Here is a 20,305-nt window from a genome sequence, read left to right on the forward strand (position 1 = left end):
CACCCACATAACGAGGACAATTATAAATGTCCATAAATAAAACAATTTGTCAAAACGTTAATTAAAGGTGGCCTGCATGCTGTGAAGTTCGTTAATTAAATAATCAAAATAACACAATTGGAACTATGCTCGACATTAGTGATAATTATTTTGCCTTGTGCAACAGTAATCTCTTTCATTTTAGGCAAGTTGTAGCTAACTGATGACCTAGTTAAATAATCCATGTCTCAGACAAAAAAAACAAGTGGCCAGTGTACTACAGATATTTCAGTGAATAGATTTAAAAACAAAGTCTTCGGTAAAAACTATTGCAAAAGGTGTTGTGAAAAATGTGAAGTATGCTAAAAAAAAACATTGAAGTTACTAAAGTGGTGTTGAAATTGAAGCAATATTTCAAAACAGGATCAATGAGTTATCATGGCAGCGGTGTTGAAATATCAATGAACAAACGTGGCATTTTCTCCATGATAGGCTTGCAAGGTAGAGAAAGGGCTCTGTGAAGATCAAAATGCCCTTGCGGTGGTCATACTCGCTCTACCACTGCATAATGTGTACTGGTTCTCGACAACCAAAGAAGAAACCACACTGAAAGGATTGGACTCTGATAGGCCATTGATAAAGCATCGTTGATGAGGGTATAGCAACAGCAATTCAACTCTTCAGAACATGGACCATCCCCAAAACACACAGCTTTTCTTACATCAAAAGCAATTTTCAAATTCGGGTAATGTTTTAAGCAGAGAAATACACGCCACAGCATGGCTATTTACAGAGATTCCTTGGGGGTGCTCCTCCTGTAAATGGGAACATAAATAAGCGCAAAAAACTAACAAGAAAGCGTACAAGTTCATGTAGCAGATATCAAGGTAAATCGTGGGGTTGACTGCCCTCTTCTATTGATAGGAAGAGGTTACCGAAATGAAGAAAAAAAAATAAACATTGTAAACACAGCCTCCATCTTTTATATTTACAATGACAGCATTGGCCCATCTCGTATTGTTGACACTGGATGCTGCTTCATTTATTTATAATTCCACTTTAAACGATGTGTGTTTGTATGCGTCTATGTGGGTGATACTGTGTGTGTGTAGCAGCATTATATTATACACAGAGATGCCAATTCATTAGGTACATACAGGTACCTAATGAACCGGCAAGCAACAATGAAAGATACATTTATAAAGTACCTTGGTGTACCACAGTGAATGGATACTCAAGTGTATATTCGGGATGGTAACTTTAGGTCAGGGCATAGCAAACAATGAACTTTGACCTTTAGTAATTCTAAAACGTTTTTTCTGCTTCAAATATGGGTGAAAGTGTATCTGCGCGTACTTTGCAAACGGAGTAATAAAAAGTAAAAAATAAAAATAAAAAAAAGGAAGCATTTAGCAACAAGCCAGCTCATAAATGTTCATTCTATGACATGGTTCATTTACATAGAAAAAGAAAATCATCAAAACTAATTTAGCAGACAAACAAAATAAATCACCATCAAAACTTTGAAAATGAAAATGGCTTTAAACCGTGCATTAAACAGATCCACTGACCAAAGAAAGTACCTCCCCCCCAGTTTAATTGAAACTCTGGATTTTATTGTTATCAGTCAGTACATGTAGAACTGGCAGGAGCGTTCTTTAAACTGACCCCTCCCATCGCAATGACAACCATTCTAACAGTAAACGCACACACATGCATACCGACACACAAGCACCCGCACACAAACACACTTCAAAGTAATCGTCACTCCCCTTGTGGTCTTGAGAAGACACAGTTGTGTGTGTGTGTGTGTGTGTGTGTGTGTGTGTGTGTGTGTGTGTGTGTGTGTGTGTGTGTGTGTGTGTGTGTGTGTGTGTGTGTGTGTGACAGTCGAGACGTTCTTCTTGGACTAAAGCTTTCTCAAGGCCTCCACTTGTTTTTGAACAGCAGAACGGAGGGAAGACCATCATTGCCTCCAATGAAAGAAAAGCTTGAAAGTAAATGACTTGTCATTTAAAATGATTTGACGTACACACGGGAGATAACGCAGCTGTGGAAGATTACGCAGGAAGAGAAACATTATTTACACAAAAATATGGAGGTCATTATGGGGTCAACCACGGAAATCGAAATAGTACGAGTCAAAACCAGCCCGTCTTTGTACATCTCCCTACTCTGAAAAAATAACTATTTTTAGGAAACATCCAGACTCTAGGAAATAAAAATTATTTTAGAAGTACTTGTTTATCATTATCCTGTACATCAATCAGTACGCCTCAAACAGACCCCCCTCCCCCCACCACGACCAGACCTCCCCCCATTCTCAAGGAGAGGAAAGAGAAAGGAAACAGAAACAGGGCGAAAAGGAGAATCACTTAAAAAACAAGACAGAATAACCACCTGTGGTTTCCTTTCTACTCCAACTGTTTGTGAGCCATCTCCCAGGTTCCCACAAGCTCATCTCCTGTAGCTGAAGGGGGAAGGAGGAGGCAGGTTAAGGAGCTGGTAACAACACTCTGCACTAGAGAACTAATAAGCAGCGATACGACTCTACTGCGCTGTACTGTACAAGCTGACTGAGTTGGCTACTTGGTTTGTATCAACAAGCTATTTACACCAAAGATGAGAACTGTGAGTTATGATTCACGCCGGAGTATTACGTATAGTGAAGATAACTGGGATCATACCAGTATGGTTTTATACACACAAACACACCAACGCCGTGTTGGATTGCAACTAGCGCCGCGGCTTCTCACAGACGACCACTTCAGTAGCGCGGGGGTAGGAACGGTCTCTTGGGTGCATGGAAGGGACCTGTATACGGAGGGCCGGGGCGCTTGCCGCCGTGGTACCCCCCGGGGTGGTCTTTGTGAAGGCTTGGAGCAGGGGCCCGGCCTCGCAGCATGGGTCTCTGGGGAACGGGATGAGGGAGGATAGGGGGCCGAGCGCCGTGCACGTGCAGCAGGGGGAGCGGGCCGCGGTTGTTAGGGCCGTGGCTGCGGGGGTGTGCCGGCGGGCTAGTCGGGGGCTGCAGCAGAGCGAGGCCCTTGCCGGGGGCAGAGGAGCGGGGAGGCGCAGACTCTGAGCTAGGGGACGGCGTGTTGGGGGACGGCGGAGTGGGAGAGCGGGAGTGGGAGAGAGTTCGGCCAACCGGCTCCTTCACCCGGCCCAGTAAAGGCGGGGGAGCCCCGGGCGTGCCGGGGCGGTGCAGGGGGGGTGCATGACGGGGTACAAAATGCTCTTTCACTGTGCCAGGGCGGGGCATCTTTGGGGCCTCGCCGAGTAGCGATGACATCAGGGGAGGTGGAGCTCCCCCTTTGCCCCCTCTAGGTCCTAACCCGGTCCCGGCCCGCGCAGGGCCATCAGAGCGACCAGGGTGAGGGGGGGGGGGCAGGGGCCGGTCGACAGGCACTAGCACTCCGCCCACCATGACCGCGGAGGGGATGCCGGAGAAGCTGTGAGGAGGGGGCGGGCGCTGGGGGATGGGCGGGGGAGGGGGGCGGGGGATGGGTGGGGGAGGGCCGGCGAAGAAGGCAGAGAGAGGAGGCTGGTGGGAGTGGGGATGGGGGTGGGGGTGGGGGTGGGAGTGGGAGTGAGGGTGGGGGTGGGATGGTGCTTGCATGCTTTCCCCGTGGTACGCCATTTGGAACTGGTTCTGGGGAGGAGGGTGGTGAGGGTGGGGTGGAGGAGGATGATGGTGCTGTGGGAGGTGGTGTGGGGCCGGTGGCGGATGCGGATGCTGCGGTGGCATCGGGAGCGCCCTGTCCTCGGGGCCTGGCTGGCCCATATTGCGGTTAGGAGGACCCGGGGCTCCAGAACGGGGAGAGAGGGGCTGGGCATCCATGTACTCCTCTTCTTCATACCACATGGCGGGCCCCTGCCGGCCAGGCGGCCCGCCCCCGTGCCTCGAGTCCCGGCCGATCACGCGGATGCTCTCTACGGTCTGGATGCGCTCCCCAGTGAGCGCTGCATTGGGGTAACCTGTAGCAGGGGCGGCGGCCGCCGCCGCTGCCGCTTCTGTGCAGGGCGACACCAGTGTCTCGATGCGGTGGAAGTGACCGTCCTTCCCCTCCCTCCCCGGGGAATAGCCCTCACGTCCTTTCCCCTTGCCGTCTCTTTTCCCTCCCCGGGCCCCGTCGTCGGGGCCGGCCTTGCGAGAGCCGGATGAGGGCCGCCTGTCGAGCACGGGCCTGGCGTTCCTCAGCGCCTTCAGCTGGGTGCTCAGTGCGTCTTCCTTGATCTTCAGAGCCTCCACCAGGGCGGAGGAGGAGGGGGCCTGCTTCCTCGTGGTACCCTCCTCGTCCTTATGTTTGGAGGTCTTCCGCCCGGGGCCGTAGCGGGAAGAGGAGGCCAGGTAGTCTTCGTTTTTGCTGTTGGACGTGGGGGTGATGACGGCGTCCCAGGGGTCACTGCGGTAGGCGGTGGGGGAGAGGTTGTGGCCCGCGGACGAGCCCAGGGAGTCCGACGCAGGCGTGTCCATGATCTCGTCCTGCGTGGGGGTGCCCGCAGCCTCGTCCCTCACCGGGGTGCCTTCCACCCAGTCGCCCCCTAGGGGACTCGAGTCTCCCAGCCCCAGACTGAACCCCGGGTTGCCCTGCAGGAAGCTGTTGATCTTGGACTCTAGGCTGGGGGGGGCAGCGACGGAGAGAGCAGCGGGGCGAGAGGGAGGGGGCGGTGGAGGAGGAGGAGGAGACAACTCTCTCCCTTTCTCCCAATCTCTGGTTCTGCCCGGGGGGTCCCGTTTGAGGCTGTTCCCCAGGGAGGGCTTGCTTTTAGGGGTGGTCGGGGTGACGGGGGTCTTTGAGGCTGAGGATTCTGGGGAAGTACGGTTGGAATTTGTTACATTTTGCAGCAGCGAAGACAACCCTGGGACAAGAAAGAAATCAGGTGGGGGATGTAGGAGACAAATAAGACAATTAGTAATGGTTACAACTTCAATCTGGTAAAAAAAACGAGTTGACCAATGTGCTGCTCACCAGAGGTGTTTGTCTTCGTCAGAGCGTTGAGTATGCCCTCAGGCGTGATGTCAACACGAGACAGGATGCTGGCCAGGGCGGGACTTGGCGGGGCAGCTTTGGAGGCTGTTGATTGGCCCGAAGGCGTAGTGGGTGTGCCAGGAGAGGGCCGAGATGAGGGGCTTGCTGCTGATAGGCAGAGGGGGAGAACAACGCTGGCCTTGAGTTAAGATTAACATTGTTGAATTTAGGAAACATCAAAACGTTTCCTTTATGCATGGTATACTCACTTTAATCATGGCGCTTCATATTGTGTTTCTTACCTGCTTCAATTAATCATCTATTTTGACATGGCCTACTGATTGAAAGAAAACAAAAGTGGCCTACAAGTCTGCATGTTCCCCATGTTCATAAGTAAAGGCATTGGATGCCAGCAGAGTTTAATACAACAACATATACAAGAACAGTCAACGTAACCTAATGGAAATAACAATGCTTTTTGACATTCATCAACTGTCAAACAAATTCTACCAATACTATGAATAATACAAATACATACATTTGGGTCGCTAGTCATACTCGGTTTGATTTTCACCATATCCCACATACTTGTATTCTTCATGGCAGAGGTAATGGAACTGAGGATGGAGCTGATCTTCCCCAGGTCCACGTTGGCCAGGTTGACCCCCAGCGTCGTGGCGGGGGTGCTCTGGAGAGCGGTGGCCGTCGGGCTGAGTGGCGTGGGGGCCGAGGCAGGGGGAGTGGTCTTGGGAGACTTTGTTGTGGTGTCTGGGAGATTGAGCTTTGATGGAACGCACACTTTGGTCGTCTTGGAAACAGCGGGGGATGCCTTTCCTGTCTTTTCATCAACTGGTGAGAGTAATTTTAATCAAGTTTATAGATTCATACACGAATCAAACCAAATCATTATCATGGCATCATGGGGAACCACTAAAGTGAGGTGGTGGCCACTAACCTGACTTGCTAGAGTCCCCCTCCTCTTCAGACATGTCCATATCCTCTGGGTCTCGGTTGTCTCTGACCAGGTCCCCCTCATCCATGGCCTTGCCATCGAGCTCAGGGTCCAGGGGCGCCCTGCCGGCTCCCAGGTTCATGAAGGGGGAGTCGGAGCCTGACGGCGAGGGGGCGTCTTCGGAGGGTGAGGGGATCGGAGAGTCCTCGGCCCCCGGCAGGGACGACTTTAGGGCATCCAGTTTCCTCTTCAGACTAGCCACGCGGCTGGCAAAGGCATTGTACGCCTAGGGCGCACCAAGACATAAGAGGTATAAATGACTAAGAAATGACATTTATCAAGCAGTAAGAAAACATCATTGTGTACAACTAAATGTTTTATATGACCGGACTAACTATAATTTGTAATTTATTAGTGTGGATCTCGATTGATTTATTCATTCATTGCCGGTCAAGAGGAAAACTAGTTTTATTGTATTATATCCATGACAGAAAGTGTAACTAGTCCATAATCACGGTTCCCAAGTGTTCAGGCTTTATGGAAACAACCCACAGGGGCCAGCGGTTATAAACCCCACTCACGTTGGCCACGATCTTGACCTCCTTGTACTGCATCTCATAGAAGATGTCTGCGTTCCCCAGGGCGTCCTGCAGGGGGGGCCCTGTCGGCAGCTGCTCCTCCAGGAAGCTCACAAACTCCTGCAGCTTCAGACTGCCCTCCTCGAAGTCCGTGGCAAACTTGTTCCCGCCGGCCTTGTCTGGAGAGGCAACAAGAGGAGCAGGAGCATTCAGCGCACCGGGGGTGGGAGCAGGGCAGTCGAGGGCTTCAGGGGAGGTTGAGAGGCGCACGGGGGTCACCCACCTTTGAGTCTCTTGAGGGCCTCGGTGCTGCAGACGTCCACCCGGAGAGCTTCCAGCTGCTTCTCCCTCAGCACCTCCTCCTCTATCGCCCTCTTGTGCAGCGACAGCTGGTCTATGAACGAGCTGGGCTGGAGGCACACGGGGGGGTAAGAAACCACCTGTCATACAGCGGCGTTTTAAGAAATAAGATAATGTTAGAGCAAGGCGAGTACTCACGGTGAACTCTGCCACTATCTTTGACTTGAGCGCTGCCTTGGGGTTGGCTGGAGCTGAATGGAAGTATACGAGATGCTCGTGTCAGACAACAACATTCAGAGTATTATTTATAAATAACAGGTTGCAAATCAATTGGTTAACGGTCATGCAGGATGACCAATGGTGCAAGTCCAAATGCATGTTCATGAAATGAGCAGTGATAGTTTTAGCACAGTGAATTCCGTAAGATGCTTCTTTTCTTCTCTGCTGCAGTCAGGTTTTACATCCAATATGACATTTAGCCAAACAGAATATTTATGCAATAAAAATTGTGTGCCATTTTATCGATAAAAAGAAATTGAAAAACAAAATAAGCTGTGTGCAATTATTTTTAAAATCATAACATTACATTAACGATAAACACATCGAAACCAAATGATCAACACTCAACTAAGTCCCGTCACGTGACTAACAGCCATGGACCAACCTGGTGGAGCTTGAGCCTCCTTTTCCTTCTCTTTCTCCTTCTTCTCTTTTTCCTTCTCCTTCTCTTTCTCCTTCTCTTTCTCCTTTTCCTTCTGCCGCTCTCTCTCGCGCTCCTTCTCCCGGTCCTTTTTGGTCAGTCCGGCCTTGAACTGGGTGATCAGCTCCTCGGAATACACGCTCCGCTCCTCCCAGATGGTGAAGATCCTCTCCACGGACTTACGTACCTTCACATCTCTAGGCACGACCAAGCAGACACAGCAGAGGTTACTAATGCACCTTCCCAGCTCTAGTCATGACTAGAGACACAGAACAGGTTTATACTGCAGAACAGAGATAGTGATATTGTTGCAACCATTTCCTAACACAATGCTTTGATTTCAATTCTTCAATTTGAGGCACCAATAAAACACTTTCATTATTATTCTATTTTCTGTTTTTTTTTTAGTTGCTTAGTTGACCAGCTTCCGCTGAAGAGACTCAAAACTTACTTGTTCAGAGTTCCCCTTGACTCTGCATAGCCTACCCCCTTACCCCCACCGCCTTCTCCTCGCTTACTCTCCTAAAAACTACCCATTGTACGCACGCAATGTGTGTTGTACTTCCTGGCGCTTAATTTTTTTTACTTAGCATTGTGTAGCATCTTATCATAGCTATCTTTGTTGTATACAGGGAATGGGTCAACCTAGCGATTCTAAGTGCTTGACACTATGACATCCGTTTCTAACATCCTTACTGTACCCACAGCGATATAGACGTTTCTCTTTTCTTCTGACAAATGTACTTATTATAAGTCACCTCGGACAAAAGCGTCTGCTAAATGCCCTCAATGTAAATGTAAATGTAAAAGTGCAGCCATGTTGTCATTCGCGGGAGGGGTGTCTAAAAGTTTTAGAAAATGTGTTTATTTTAGGATGTTTATCTCGTACAACATGACTACATGACATTAATCCCCTCCCACGTCACTTTACCCTGACTACATAGTACCTCATCATCAACATTGATCAAATAAACACCTTTGAATGCTGTCTCTAAACTGCTTGTACATATTCAAAAAAATATATAATACAAGAACATAACTTTACATAAAGAAATACCTCTATGTTACTGAAGTGACTGAATAATTGCTGCAGATCATTGTCCATTCAACATGACTTATGGAAGAAACTGCATCAAAACCTAAATCACCTAATTCTAAATCACCACTTCAGAGTAGAGGTGTGGAAGGGATATTAACCAAATTTTCATCACACTGAAAGATCCAGAACAGGGCTTTGACCAGGCCGGTTGCCCACTGCTCGGTAACCCGATTTACAGTTGATTGATTGATTGATTAACTTTATTATTCCCCCCCCCCCCCCCCCCGAGAGGGAATCTTCATTAGCCACTGCACGTCGACAACACATAAAACATTAGGGGCAGCAGTGACCAGAACATCCACATGATCCTCACATACACTGCACTCATCTTGGCAAGATCAGCCACACGGGGCACCTAATGGTTTATAAGAAAACAAATAAATTCATAAATCAATAAGAGCATACCAAAATATTAAATTGCAATATTCTGGTTAGCTTACAGTGAATAGTGTACACATAGCAGTTACACAGTCACATCTTTCTCAAGGATCCCCTACAGGTTGGTTGTTGACATTGGCCCTCAAACGCAGAACATTTATTGTGGGATTCAATCACTCTAACCACAAGGCAATCACTCTAACCACAAGGCAATCCTGCACTCTCAACACTTGTCAAAGTTGTTACCCGACTGTTGATGTGAGATGACTTACTTGATCAGGTAGGCAGCGGTTGGTAGGACCTCTGCAAAGGCTGCACGGAAGGCAATGGCATTCTTTCTCTTGCAGTTTTGAATTACATCATTTGCAAGGTAGAAGAGATTCAGGCGATGATTAGTGTCCGCTAAAAAGAAACACATGAAGGAGAAATTAGAGCCACTCAAAGTATATTTGTTCACAGCCAAACGTAGAAACCATTATTTTCCTCTGAATCTTTTTTTATACGCATTAGAAATTCACTTAGCAGGAAGACAATGCTCAACATGGAAACAAAATGAAAGACATTTAAACAAGGGATTGGCATCTCAAGCAAAAATACTAGTATGAACTGGAACTATACAACCATTTTGAGGACCTGGCAGCCACGTGTTTGACCTGCTTTTTACTGTTGTAGAGCTAGTTGGATACACTCAACAGTGACCTTAATCCCTTCTGAACACAGGAATGAGTGACCTCTACTCTTAAATTGCATATTAGTTTGGTTAAGTTTAGGGAAGGGTACTTCCTTATATTGACCAAAAAATGGCTCTATAGGAGGAGCTGCTGCCTGACCGCTTTGCTTGGTAAAAAAAAACATTAGCACTATAGATAGAGAGCAGGCGTACGTCACTTTCGGGTATTCACACCGTCCATGCCCTTTTGGCTGAAAACAAGCGCTGTAAAAGGGCAGGGGCCTAATTGGAAAAACTAGTCGCAGGCATATAACTTTTCTTTACTTCCCCAAAGAGCGGAGAACGGTGAAAGATCAGTGGCTACAGGCCATCCGTGGAGTGAGTAAAAGTATTTTACCCAAAGTATTAGTATTTGGTCTGTTAAGGTAAAGTGTTTACATCGTCTTTGTCCAGATGTGAATCAGCCATGATTTCAGTTCCACCCCTCACCTCCTCACGTCGCGTCGACGTGTTCCTAAAGATTATCTTTGTCAAATAAGGTTAGTGCATACAAACTGGTAGTGTCTCCAAGTCCAAAAACAAACAAATACACAAAAGGTTTTTATTCTGTGTTTACATGCCATTGCCCATGCTCAGACTCGAGAGGCTGAGACAGTGGCAGCAGGAATGATGAGCGAAGACAGTGGCTGCGTTATAGGCATTGTGAGGACTTTGAATTCTGAAAGCAGTGTGGGAGGGTGTGTTTCTTTGACTGGTTTGAATGCAGCCTAAGCTTGCCGTTTTTACATGCCACTGCACACGCTCACGGATTTGGAGACCGAGAGGCGGTTAGAATTACTGAAGTTTTAAAGGGCCAAGGATTTGGGCTCCTAATAGCCATCAAGCAATATGATATTCTTAAATGAAGCTATTCAATTGGAAAAAAAACTCAAAACAAAAACATGTATTGACCGCCAACCAAATAGGCAGGTTGCTTTCACCCAAAAAGGGGTGGTGGAATGAGTCAGAGCACCCGATTGGCTGCTCTGTCTGGGCATTCCTGGCGGGTGGTCATTTGTTACGTTTCTGCTGTTAGTACAGGAGTATCTAGAAAGCCCATCTGACAGCGCTGCATCAACTGCCCCTGTGTGGACCGTGTGTGTTATTTATTTTTTAGGACAAGACAGTAGTATCTTAAGCTTTTTTTCGATTTTGATCAAAAGATAACCAGTTAGCAATTCAGGTATAAATCATGAAATCAACCATTCAGTCCACCTTCCAAAAATGCAGAAACCACAGTAGCTACACAACATTAGATTTCCATCTTTGATAACAAGGCCACTTCTGGTCGGAAGATTGGTGGCTGATCAAGCATTTAGTATAGCAGGTTGGCTTCATAAACAATGTAACAGTTTTAATGGAGGCTCTGACACCTCAAGAAATCTCTAACAAGCCCAGTGTTCACTAAGCACAGCAACCCATCCAAATCCAATCCAAAATGGTAAACCTCAATCTAGAACTGATATTGCTTAAATTTGACGTTGGATGGATATTAGTTCAAGATAAAATTTTAAAAGTACATTGGTTCATCAGGTTGCTTAATAAAGCCATTAAATGATCGGTCTAGTTGCAGGTTAGAGTCTTGTAATCCAACAGTGAAACCATACAGACGACAGGCCTAGAGGAAGAACCCATTTTTGACTCAACACAGCACACAGAGGATTTCCCTGCTAATACGTAAACATTGCTTGCATACGCCATAGTTAAAGACTAGAAACTGATGTACATCATTTTTGTTAACACTCAAGGATTCTACTGAATGTTGCAAGAAATAAGAAATTCCAGAAAAACAAAACAAGTTCAAGGCAAACCTAAAGCAAATAACAATTGTTTAATTAATTATTTCTGCCAGAAAATGCTGTTAATACTTTCATTTGCTATGGAAGGCTAATGTATCTACCAAAGAGACGTTGTGGCAGCAGCAGTCCTCTCTAGAACCAGTCCAGTCTATATTTATTCACAACAGGCAGATTACAAAAAGGATCCTGCCCCAAGTAATAGCCCAACTGAAATAGATTTTTACCAGATATGTCTAACGTTTCAGAAGGTCCTCGATGCATAACATTTAAATCTCTGTTTAGAAGTGTATCCAGCTACAACAGTAAAAAGCAGGTCACAACTGGGCCACACGTTGTGACCTTAACCGGCTTAACCAAACAAGCTAGACAAATAAGATGCAAACAACAAAATCCCCCGTGGCTCAGAAGGAGCTTCACACATCCACACACACCGTGGCATTATACTACAAGTACCCGCCGAGAAGCACAACCCTCTCTCTCGAGCACCAACCAACACAGCAACCCTCGCCACCAGTGGGCCTTGGTTGTGACGTCAAACAGTATACTAAAGGCTCTTTAAAGCCATGAAAAGACCGCTACCTGAGTTCGGGAGAGGAGCAGAACACACAAACTGTTGGTGGATACATAGGATTTCCCCATTTACTCTAACTGTCTTATTTCAGTAATAGTGAAAAATGTGCAAAATTGCCCCATGATGAGCATTTTCTTCTAAAGCATTTATTTCTATGAGAAAGTGGAGAAGTGGCAATGACCCGGTATACATACCTTCGGTAGAGTTTTCCCCCTCAATATATCATTGTAAACGACTAAAATGGTTAACAATAATAATAATAACATGCATTGAAAGCACATGTGCTAATAATATTATTCATATTTAGTTCATATTAATTAGAACAGGTTCTTGCTTCTTCCAATAATACCAATTTCTTTTTCTGTTTAAATCTAATGCAATTGTGCTTTACTTTTAACTCTTCCTTTCCTTTACATTCCTGTTGAGAGTGGCAGAGGACTTGATGCATAAAAATAAAGATTCACGGGTGTGGAGGACCCCCAGAGTTGTTTCCCCCGTGCAAAGTCTCCCAGCATCATGTTGCATTTGACATTATCTTATCTTTAATAGGATCCAGATCATATCCATAATGGTAACTACCCTTATGGGGTTTGGTGTTGAGGCATATGGAGAAGAATGAATATGCAGGGTGTCAGATAGGGCTGCTCAATTTTAGAAAAAATGAGAATCACGATTTTTTTGGTCAAGATTGAAACCACGATTCTTCAAACGATTCTTTTTGAGTTTGAAAATAAAATGAATTTATTCAGCATTTCGGCAAAAAAAAAAACTCACTGTAACAGAGTTTTCCAAATTCTTAAACTACACAAAATGTTCAAATAAAAAAATTGAAAATGTTCAAATTCGAAATAATGTACAAATAAATATGTATCCAGTTGGATACATTCCAACTCGTTCCAAATCGATTTGGAATGATTCTTTTGGATTTTTTTTTTTTTGAATTTTTCAAAAGAATCGTTCCAACTCAATTTTATTAATTTGGAGATCGTTTGACCCAAGAATCGAAATCGTGATCAAAATTCGATTAATTGCACAGCCCTAGTGTCAGATCCAATGAAAAGACAGAGTAGGTCACAGATTCTGGAGATCAGATATTACTCTACAAACAGAGCAAGTAGACTCAATCTGAACGTAGCTCTCCTGTAACTGTGTTTTTAGTTTCATTTTTTTAATGTAGGTTTGCACTAAAAATCCCATTCCCCATGTTAGTTGACATTACTGGAGTATCAATGACCTGATAGGTCAAGGCTGCTCCCTGTTAATTCTCTCTGCTTCATGTCAAACTAACTTGCTGCTCCATCGCTTTAACGGAAGATGAGCGAGCGTGATTACAATATAATTATGTCTCTAAACTGCTTAACTGAAGCCTAAGGTATAGCCAAACAACTGCAGCTATAGTGCATTCACATCTATATAGTTGCCGCAATGTGGAGCAAAAAAGGCTTTCTTGAAGGCTAGCCATTATACCAGCGCTGTCCACTGTAGCTGGACACCCGGTCTGAGATTGTGAGTGAAGCCATAGACAGCGCTCCTTTCATGGGCACGGAAGTCACAAAGAGCCGGTGTGTTATGCTGGGTACACACTAGACAAATTTTAAAATTGAGAAAATCGGAGAGACCACACACAGACCTAACGATTAAGATACAGTTAGTCACTTGGTCGTTTAGTGTGTGGAAGGACAGTATTTTGCCAACACAGCACGCATTTGGTATTACGTTAAGCGTGACTCCCAAATCATACCAGGACATAAAAGACTTTGGTTGTGGTGAAACCCTTATTCTGGACCTTGTTTGTCTTGAGCAACATAGTGTATATGTCAACAGTTGCGAGTCAGCATAAAAAGGCACTGTATTAGTGGTCACAGGATCACATTTAGATGCCCATTCTTTAGCAGTGCTCTTCGAAAGCATCAAAGTTAGTAGGTTGTGTCGATTTGGTGAGGCCAAGTGGGAGGAAATGCAACACAAGAAAGTGCGGACAGGCTCATTCCACCAAGAACAAAATAAATGTGCAGGTCGTATTGCAGGATTGTATCATTTGCACACCAATTTGGTGTGAAAAGAAGCTGCACACTAAGTGAAAGCTTGGACCATTTTCTTGTTTAGGTTTCCCGCCAGACCTTTTGCATGAGCAGAACTGACTTGTATCATCTTCTGTCTGCAAGATGGCATCAGGTACAGTGCTGATACGGTCATTTCAATTGGATCTTGCTAAAGGCTCCCACATTTCAGACAAAAAGCAAAGATTGTGGTGACCAATACCGCCATAATATTGTCTGCAGACTCATGACCTCATGGTATGAGGAGCATCTTGAAGCATGTGAGCTCCGTAGCAGCCATATCGCCACCCTCTCTGTCACCGACTTGTCTAAACTGAAATAAGTTTTCCCCCCACGTCATGGAGTTAGCGGCAGACAGCTTGTTACACTTAAACTGTACATATTATGCTGAGTGATGTGAAGACTGAAATGTTGGCATCTGACCCAGATTGCTCCTTTTTAATCAGGTTGAGTTTTCAAATGTGCCATGTGTTATGGCTGAGAGCGGTCTCAATGAAGGAGATATCCGGAACAAAAGGATAAACATTCACTCATTCAGTCATTCCCTCTGCAATTTGACTGAAATAACAGATTTGCCTAAAAGAGCTACATTGAGATCTCTAGAGATCTCTCTAGAAGATCTCTAGCTAACAACCCTGTCATCACCCAGCACAACATCAGACATCAAGATCAGCACAGCAGACAACTGGGATCCCGTCAACTGCTGGAACATCCCTGTCTCCAAGAAGACAACAATGGCCGGAGTTCTTTGACCAACCCAATTTCTCAGTTGATGTTCAGTACAGACAGAATTGCCTTTTTAGATGAAAAAAACATCAGCTTGCAGAGACAAATGTACAGCGATTCCACTACCTGTTTGAAACGCTTGGAGCAACCCCCGAGATGGACCAGCTCCGAGGTTGTGCAAAGTGAGCCCGACCCGCCTATTTGGGGGCTGTGGGGACGTCAGCCCTGGTAGCTGTTTGGAGCAGTTGCCTCTCAAAATGAGTCTTTGTCTAAAGACTGGACATTGGACAATATTGCACACCATCAGATCGCAGTTTTTACCTTTTATCAAGCACATTGTGTCAAACATTGGCCAATGTGTTAACAATACTCATCTGAAACATTGAACGTCAAACTGAATGAATCACAGTGGATATCATTGTGTGTTACGTCTGCCTCAAACAACCCAAATATATGAAATGTATTTTAAATAAGTCAATACAGTTTTACAGAAGGCTATAATATAACACAAATAGGTTACAATAAGCGTGTGTTTGGTTGGGATATCAACTCAAGATGAGTGCGTCATCGACTCAAGATAAGTGCGTCATCGGTTAAAGACGCAGCGCCAAGCAGTGGTTGTAATGGAAATGCAAATCCCAACTGCACTTGGCTGCCACTCCGAGTCTTACCAAGTCGAGCAGGGCCAGAAAAGTACAGTGGAAAAACGCCATTGGAGTCATCCAAATTGATGACGCTAAGGCGCTACTTCAAAGGCCTGTCAATAAATGTTAGCTTTGCTCATGATGCGGACCAACCTATTTCTATTACCCAGATAACCTGTCCTTTCTAAAACTAATATTTTCTGTCTCTGTATCGTTAAACACCAGATGTGACTGCACTGGGTCTGTTGACTTCAAGGTGCCAACACCAGCAACTTCTATAAGACATGCTTGACAAGAAAAATTGTTTGGTGTGCATTTATTTAATAATGATATCCAGTACTCCCTACAGATGCAAAGCAAAAAAGGAACTCTGTCTGCACCATGTACAGCGAGGTCTGTATCTTTTCGTATAGGGATGTGCATTGTGATCCAACTTCTCCAAAATTAATCTGGTAAGGTATGTAAAAACCCAGTAATTTGGCGGAAAGGGACCACATAATCCCTAGTCATTAATTAATTTTACATCTCATGAGCAGGAGTATAGAGTGAAAAGACAGCGTCACTTTTCGAAGACAGACGGACCTCGTATACGCTTCCATAGCTTTAGTTTATTCATAACATATATAGTTACTTGGCTACTGTGCGTTACCAATGCAGCTTGAATGCTTATTTAGAGATCTCTTCTCTTGCAAATACTTTAACATCAAAAATTATGGTTTTCATAACGGGAGCAAATCAAATGGGTAGCAGAAATTGCTATATAAAAGTACATGCGTTGTTTCTTGCAGGATACAGAGAGAGAGGATGCCCTAGAATCTGTCACAGTTGGTGTGCTGACTGATCTAACTGTTCTAACCTCACCAGTGTCACCTTCAGCCCATCTTCACTGGAGGCATTGTCATGGACTATGTAAAAGACTTTCCTCAGGAAGTTTGCCTGATATTTGATCTAACTTATGCTTTGTGTCTAATACTCAATGTTGGTTGAACAACTTTTGGCATATGATAATGAATGTTGTGATGCAACTGATCAACGCAAGGAGCATTGTTAATGCATTGTTTTAAGAGGATTATTAGGTTTTTAATAGATCAATTATGTTATGTGTTGTTTTAATTGGAAAAAGTAGAATTCTCCAAGTTCAAGGAAATTAGATGTTTAATTAAATTAAGTGAACCTGAAAAAAGTAGTGCACACAAAATGTAATATATCACAAAGCAGGGCTTTTCAGTTACATCATCTCAAAAAGTGCATGTACTACTTAACGTAAGTATTTTACACTCTGAATAAAAGTTATTCTAACTCACCATCTTAAGTTTACTTAACTTATTTTTTCTGAGGCTATGAGTTTTTTTAAGTAAAGCCAACTTATTACAGTTTATAATAAACTGTATAAATATTTCAGGCAACTTGTATAAATTTCTTATCATCAATATCTTCCCCAGAACTCACTATGGAAACCTCGCAGGCACAGCAAGTGGTGAAACAAGGAAGCAACCATCACAAATAACCTTTCAACCGTTTTGTTTAAGCTTCCAATCAAGAATACCAATATTTACAATTAAATTAATAAAATCAAATATTGGGTGGTTATTACATGTTTCTCAAGAGTTATCTGTACAAAGTCTAAAGACCTACAGATCAATTTGGCTCCAAGGGATATGCTGCCAGTGCCTATAGTATCCAAATAACTGATAACAAATCAATTTGAAACCGAAGTCATGCCAATATATTTGTCAACTGACATTAGAATTCTTTATATGCAATTATAGGGCTAATGCAATGCAATAATAGGGCTTTCTTGAGAAGCAAGAGGTAGCAACAAAATGCTGAATATAACCGACAATCAGTGGACTATCCTAGGCTCTGCCGATAAAGTATTCAGTGGCTATGCCTAACCCTAATCCATCTCATTTGCACTACATGTGTTAAATGTGCTACAATGCTGATACATTTTGTGTGCAGTTTAGCCTTTCGTTATGAATTAATTCATACATAAAAGATACTTAGGGCATTTATTTTGCATGTGCAGAGATAAGACAGCAAATCGTATCAACACAAACTGAACTCCCCCTTACCCCTCCTGTGAATATAGGTTGCTTTGATAACATGGTCTGCAGTTGTATTCGCTACGGTTTCGTTTTGGATACCAACTCTCTCCAAAAGAGTGAGAGCGTACTTTTAGTTATCAAATAGGGAAACTAACCAAAAGGAAAGTTTCCAAAACATGGATGTATTAAGGAATGCACCGTGAACTGTCATTCATTCATTCGCTACACTATTTGACCGTCTGAAGCGGTTGATAGAGGGTTAAGCTTCGAGGACCTTTGTATACAACACGCGGCGTGTGTGGATGTGTGGAGCTCCTTCTGTGCAGTGGTTGATGTCCATGTCCAAGAGAGTGTTAAGCTTCTAGGACACTTGTGGTATTACGCATTTCATATAAAACTTGGCTCATTATAACATTTCCACACGGTACAAAAAAAAAATAATAATAATAACAAATGGGCCGTAGCCATAGGGATAACACACCACACTCCTTACTACAAAAAATATTCAAGTGTTTTCTATAGAACTGTTTGTCCATTCTGGGCTACTGTAGAACCTGAGTGGTGCAACATGGCAGCCTCTGTGGAAGAGGACCGTCTCCCTGTGTAGATATTAGCTCAAACTGAGGTATCAAAACACAACAATGCCTAATTTTCATAGGATTATACACTAATGAAAACCTACTTATGAATGCAATATTCAATTTCCAACTTTCATTTAGTTTCCAAGTGTGTTACACTATATGCCACTCAATGCAACACACTGCAACTTTAAGTTAAGTAAACATTTAACAGCTTTTATAAGTACGATGCAGGCCATTTGAACATGAAACCGTCGTGTACACGTTTACATAAGGTCTTGTACATCGCATTGAGTGCCTGCATTTTCAAAGCATAGTAATGTTAGTTACTTTTTGGTAGTAAATGGTTAAATCATTTGTTATTATGGGGAGATATTACGAGACATGGCAAAAGAACGTTTCCATTTTGTGACTGGATTTAAACACACACACACGCAAACATAAATACACACACACACACACACACACACACACACACACACACACACACACACACACACACACACACACGTTGATTTAGGATTTTACAGCAACAACTCTTGAATCCTCTCAATGCTAAGAAAACATTACATGATGCACAAGCCCTTGTATTTGTTCTGCATTGTTTAAAAAAAGCACTAAAAATCCTGCCAGCCCATCAACACTCTGACCCGAGGCCCTGATGTAAACAGTCTGGGTAGCAGTTCCCTAACAACTTAAATGGTTTATGGGGCACTGGTGGAATCAAATAGTAGAAGCGTTGCAACTCGCTCGCAATGGACGACAGATTTTTAGGTCGTCGTTGCTGGATGACTGGTGATAGTGGGCAGACCTATCAGTACTAAAGCAGGGGTTACACGTGCAAAGAACGTCAAATCAGCAACGCTTTATTTGTTTTGCTTCAGTCGAACGTTAGCTAGCTAGCAGGGAATTAGCCGTAGCTTGCGACTCACATTTCTTCAGCCACTTCATCCAGTACCGCACAATTAGAGTGTGGTATTTCTTGTTCTCAATGCACCACGTTGAAAGCCCCTGTATCGACTCCATGGTGTTGGATACTCCTTGAAAACGACGGTCCAGAGACGCTTCCAAAGCAGCCGTGGAGGTGCGAGCACCATGGCCGCTTGCAGCTCCAGAACCGGCCGCCATCTTTGTGTTTGTCTCTGCAGGTCATCCGCTCCTCGCGATGTTCAAGAGCCCCACCGAGGCACCGACGGGTGCACGCGCTGCAGCCAGTGTTGCCAGATTGGGCCAGAATTCCCGCCCAATCTGGCAACGCTGTCTTGCGGTTGGCGAATCTTTTTTTCGTAGGATGGTAGGGGCACGTACTGCCCTTTTCGCCTCTGATTGGATAGAAGGGCTCTCCTCCGATTGGTTATGGCACAGGGCAGGCTGTCGGCTAGTCTACCACCAACAGAAGTAAACGAACTCAATCCAACAGTGATAAGTGCGTCCTATTAAAGAGCACATAAGCAGACTTATGCATTGAATAAAACGGCACGATTTTGCCCAGCGGTGTGCAGTGCAGTTCACACAATTACACAGAGGGATCTAGGTATGGAAAGCAGCGAGAAATGTAACGCGACTATTGTACACTGCAGTGGAGTAACATTGACAACAACATCTAACAATTAGGCTCCAAGTTTTCCCAACCAGCAAATAGGCTTATAACAACAGAACAGTCAACACAGAGTCAATTAAGGCTCTGTGAGAGAGATGTGTTGGTCCTAACTTGCATCCCGCTTAACAGAAACTATTTAATGAAACTATTATATCCAATAAGGATGTTATAGCCATTTTGTAATGCAATGACGTCTGCGGCTAACTAGCCTATATGCCATAGGTTATTATTTATCATGTAGCCTAATAACGGCTTAGTATTAATTTTATATTAGGTTGCTTTAAATCAGAAGCCTGCTGTTGCAATATTAGCCTACCGTACACTTTAATTATCCTTAATAACCAAGGCCTCATCATTTGAAAATGTAGCCTATTGTCTGCTCTTGCTTTGGGTTGTCTCTGTTCGTTTTAGCAATGATAACGGAGGTAGTTAAGAATGGGGTTTCATCTTTTTGGGGTTTGTGCTAACCTTTCTTAGAAAATAAGTTAGTCAGAACCTGACTTCCTCAATTTTGCCTTCTCCCCCTGTCTTTCTTCACCTTTCTCTTCTGAGAGCCAGACTTCAATTTATTTAACTGTGGCTGTGACATATTGCCGCATGACATTTAG

At 44.3% G+C, this 20,305-nt stretch overlaps 1 protein-coding gene across 4 annotated transcripts; it reads right to left on the bottom strand.

The window, feature by feature from the left end:
- Nucleotides 1-453: 453 nt before the first annotated feature.
- On the bottom strand, nucleotides 454-19,259 carry rprd2b (regulation of nuclear pre-mRNA domain containing 2b). Of its 4 annotated transcripts, none has more exons than XR_014636763.1 (11): nucleotides 19,030-19,259; nucleotides 9,235-9,364; nucleotides 7,450-7,682; nucleotides 6,984-7,036; nucleotides 6,769-6,895; nucleotides 6,489-6,664; nucleotides 5,911-6,193; nucleotides 5,544-5,804; nucleotides 4,956-5,123; nucleotides 2,695-4,845; nucleotides 456-2,449 (listed from the first exon to the last, which is right to left on the bottom strand). XR_014636763.1 is itself a non-coding variant. In XM_084472051.1 (10 exons), the coding sequence occupies exons 1-10, from the start codon at nucleotides 19,223-19,225 to the stop codon at nucleotides 2,747-2,749; spliced, it is 3,726 nt and encodes a 1,241-aa protein (XP_084328177.1). In that variant the 5' UTR covers nucleotides 19,226-19,259; the 3' UTR covers nucleotides 454-2,746. The 4 variants fall into 4 exon arrangements, 2 of the variants coding, with proteins under 2 accessions (XP_084328177.1, XP_084328178.1); XR_014636764.1 differs by having other exon boundaries at nucleotides 2,667-4,845; XM_084472051.1 differs by having other exon boundaries at nucleotides 454-4,845.
- Nucleotides 19,260-20,305: the final 1,046 nt, after the last annotated feature.

This window comes from Micromesistius poutassou (genome assembly GCF_964030765.1).
Source record: "Micromesistius poutassou genome assembly, chromosome: 8".
Lineage (NCBI taxonomy): Eukaryota > Metazoa > Chordata > Actinopteri > Gadiformes > Gadidae > Micromesistius > Micromesistius poutassou.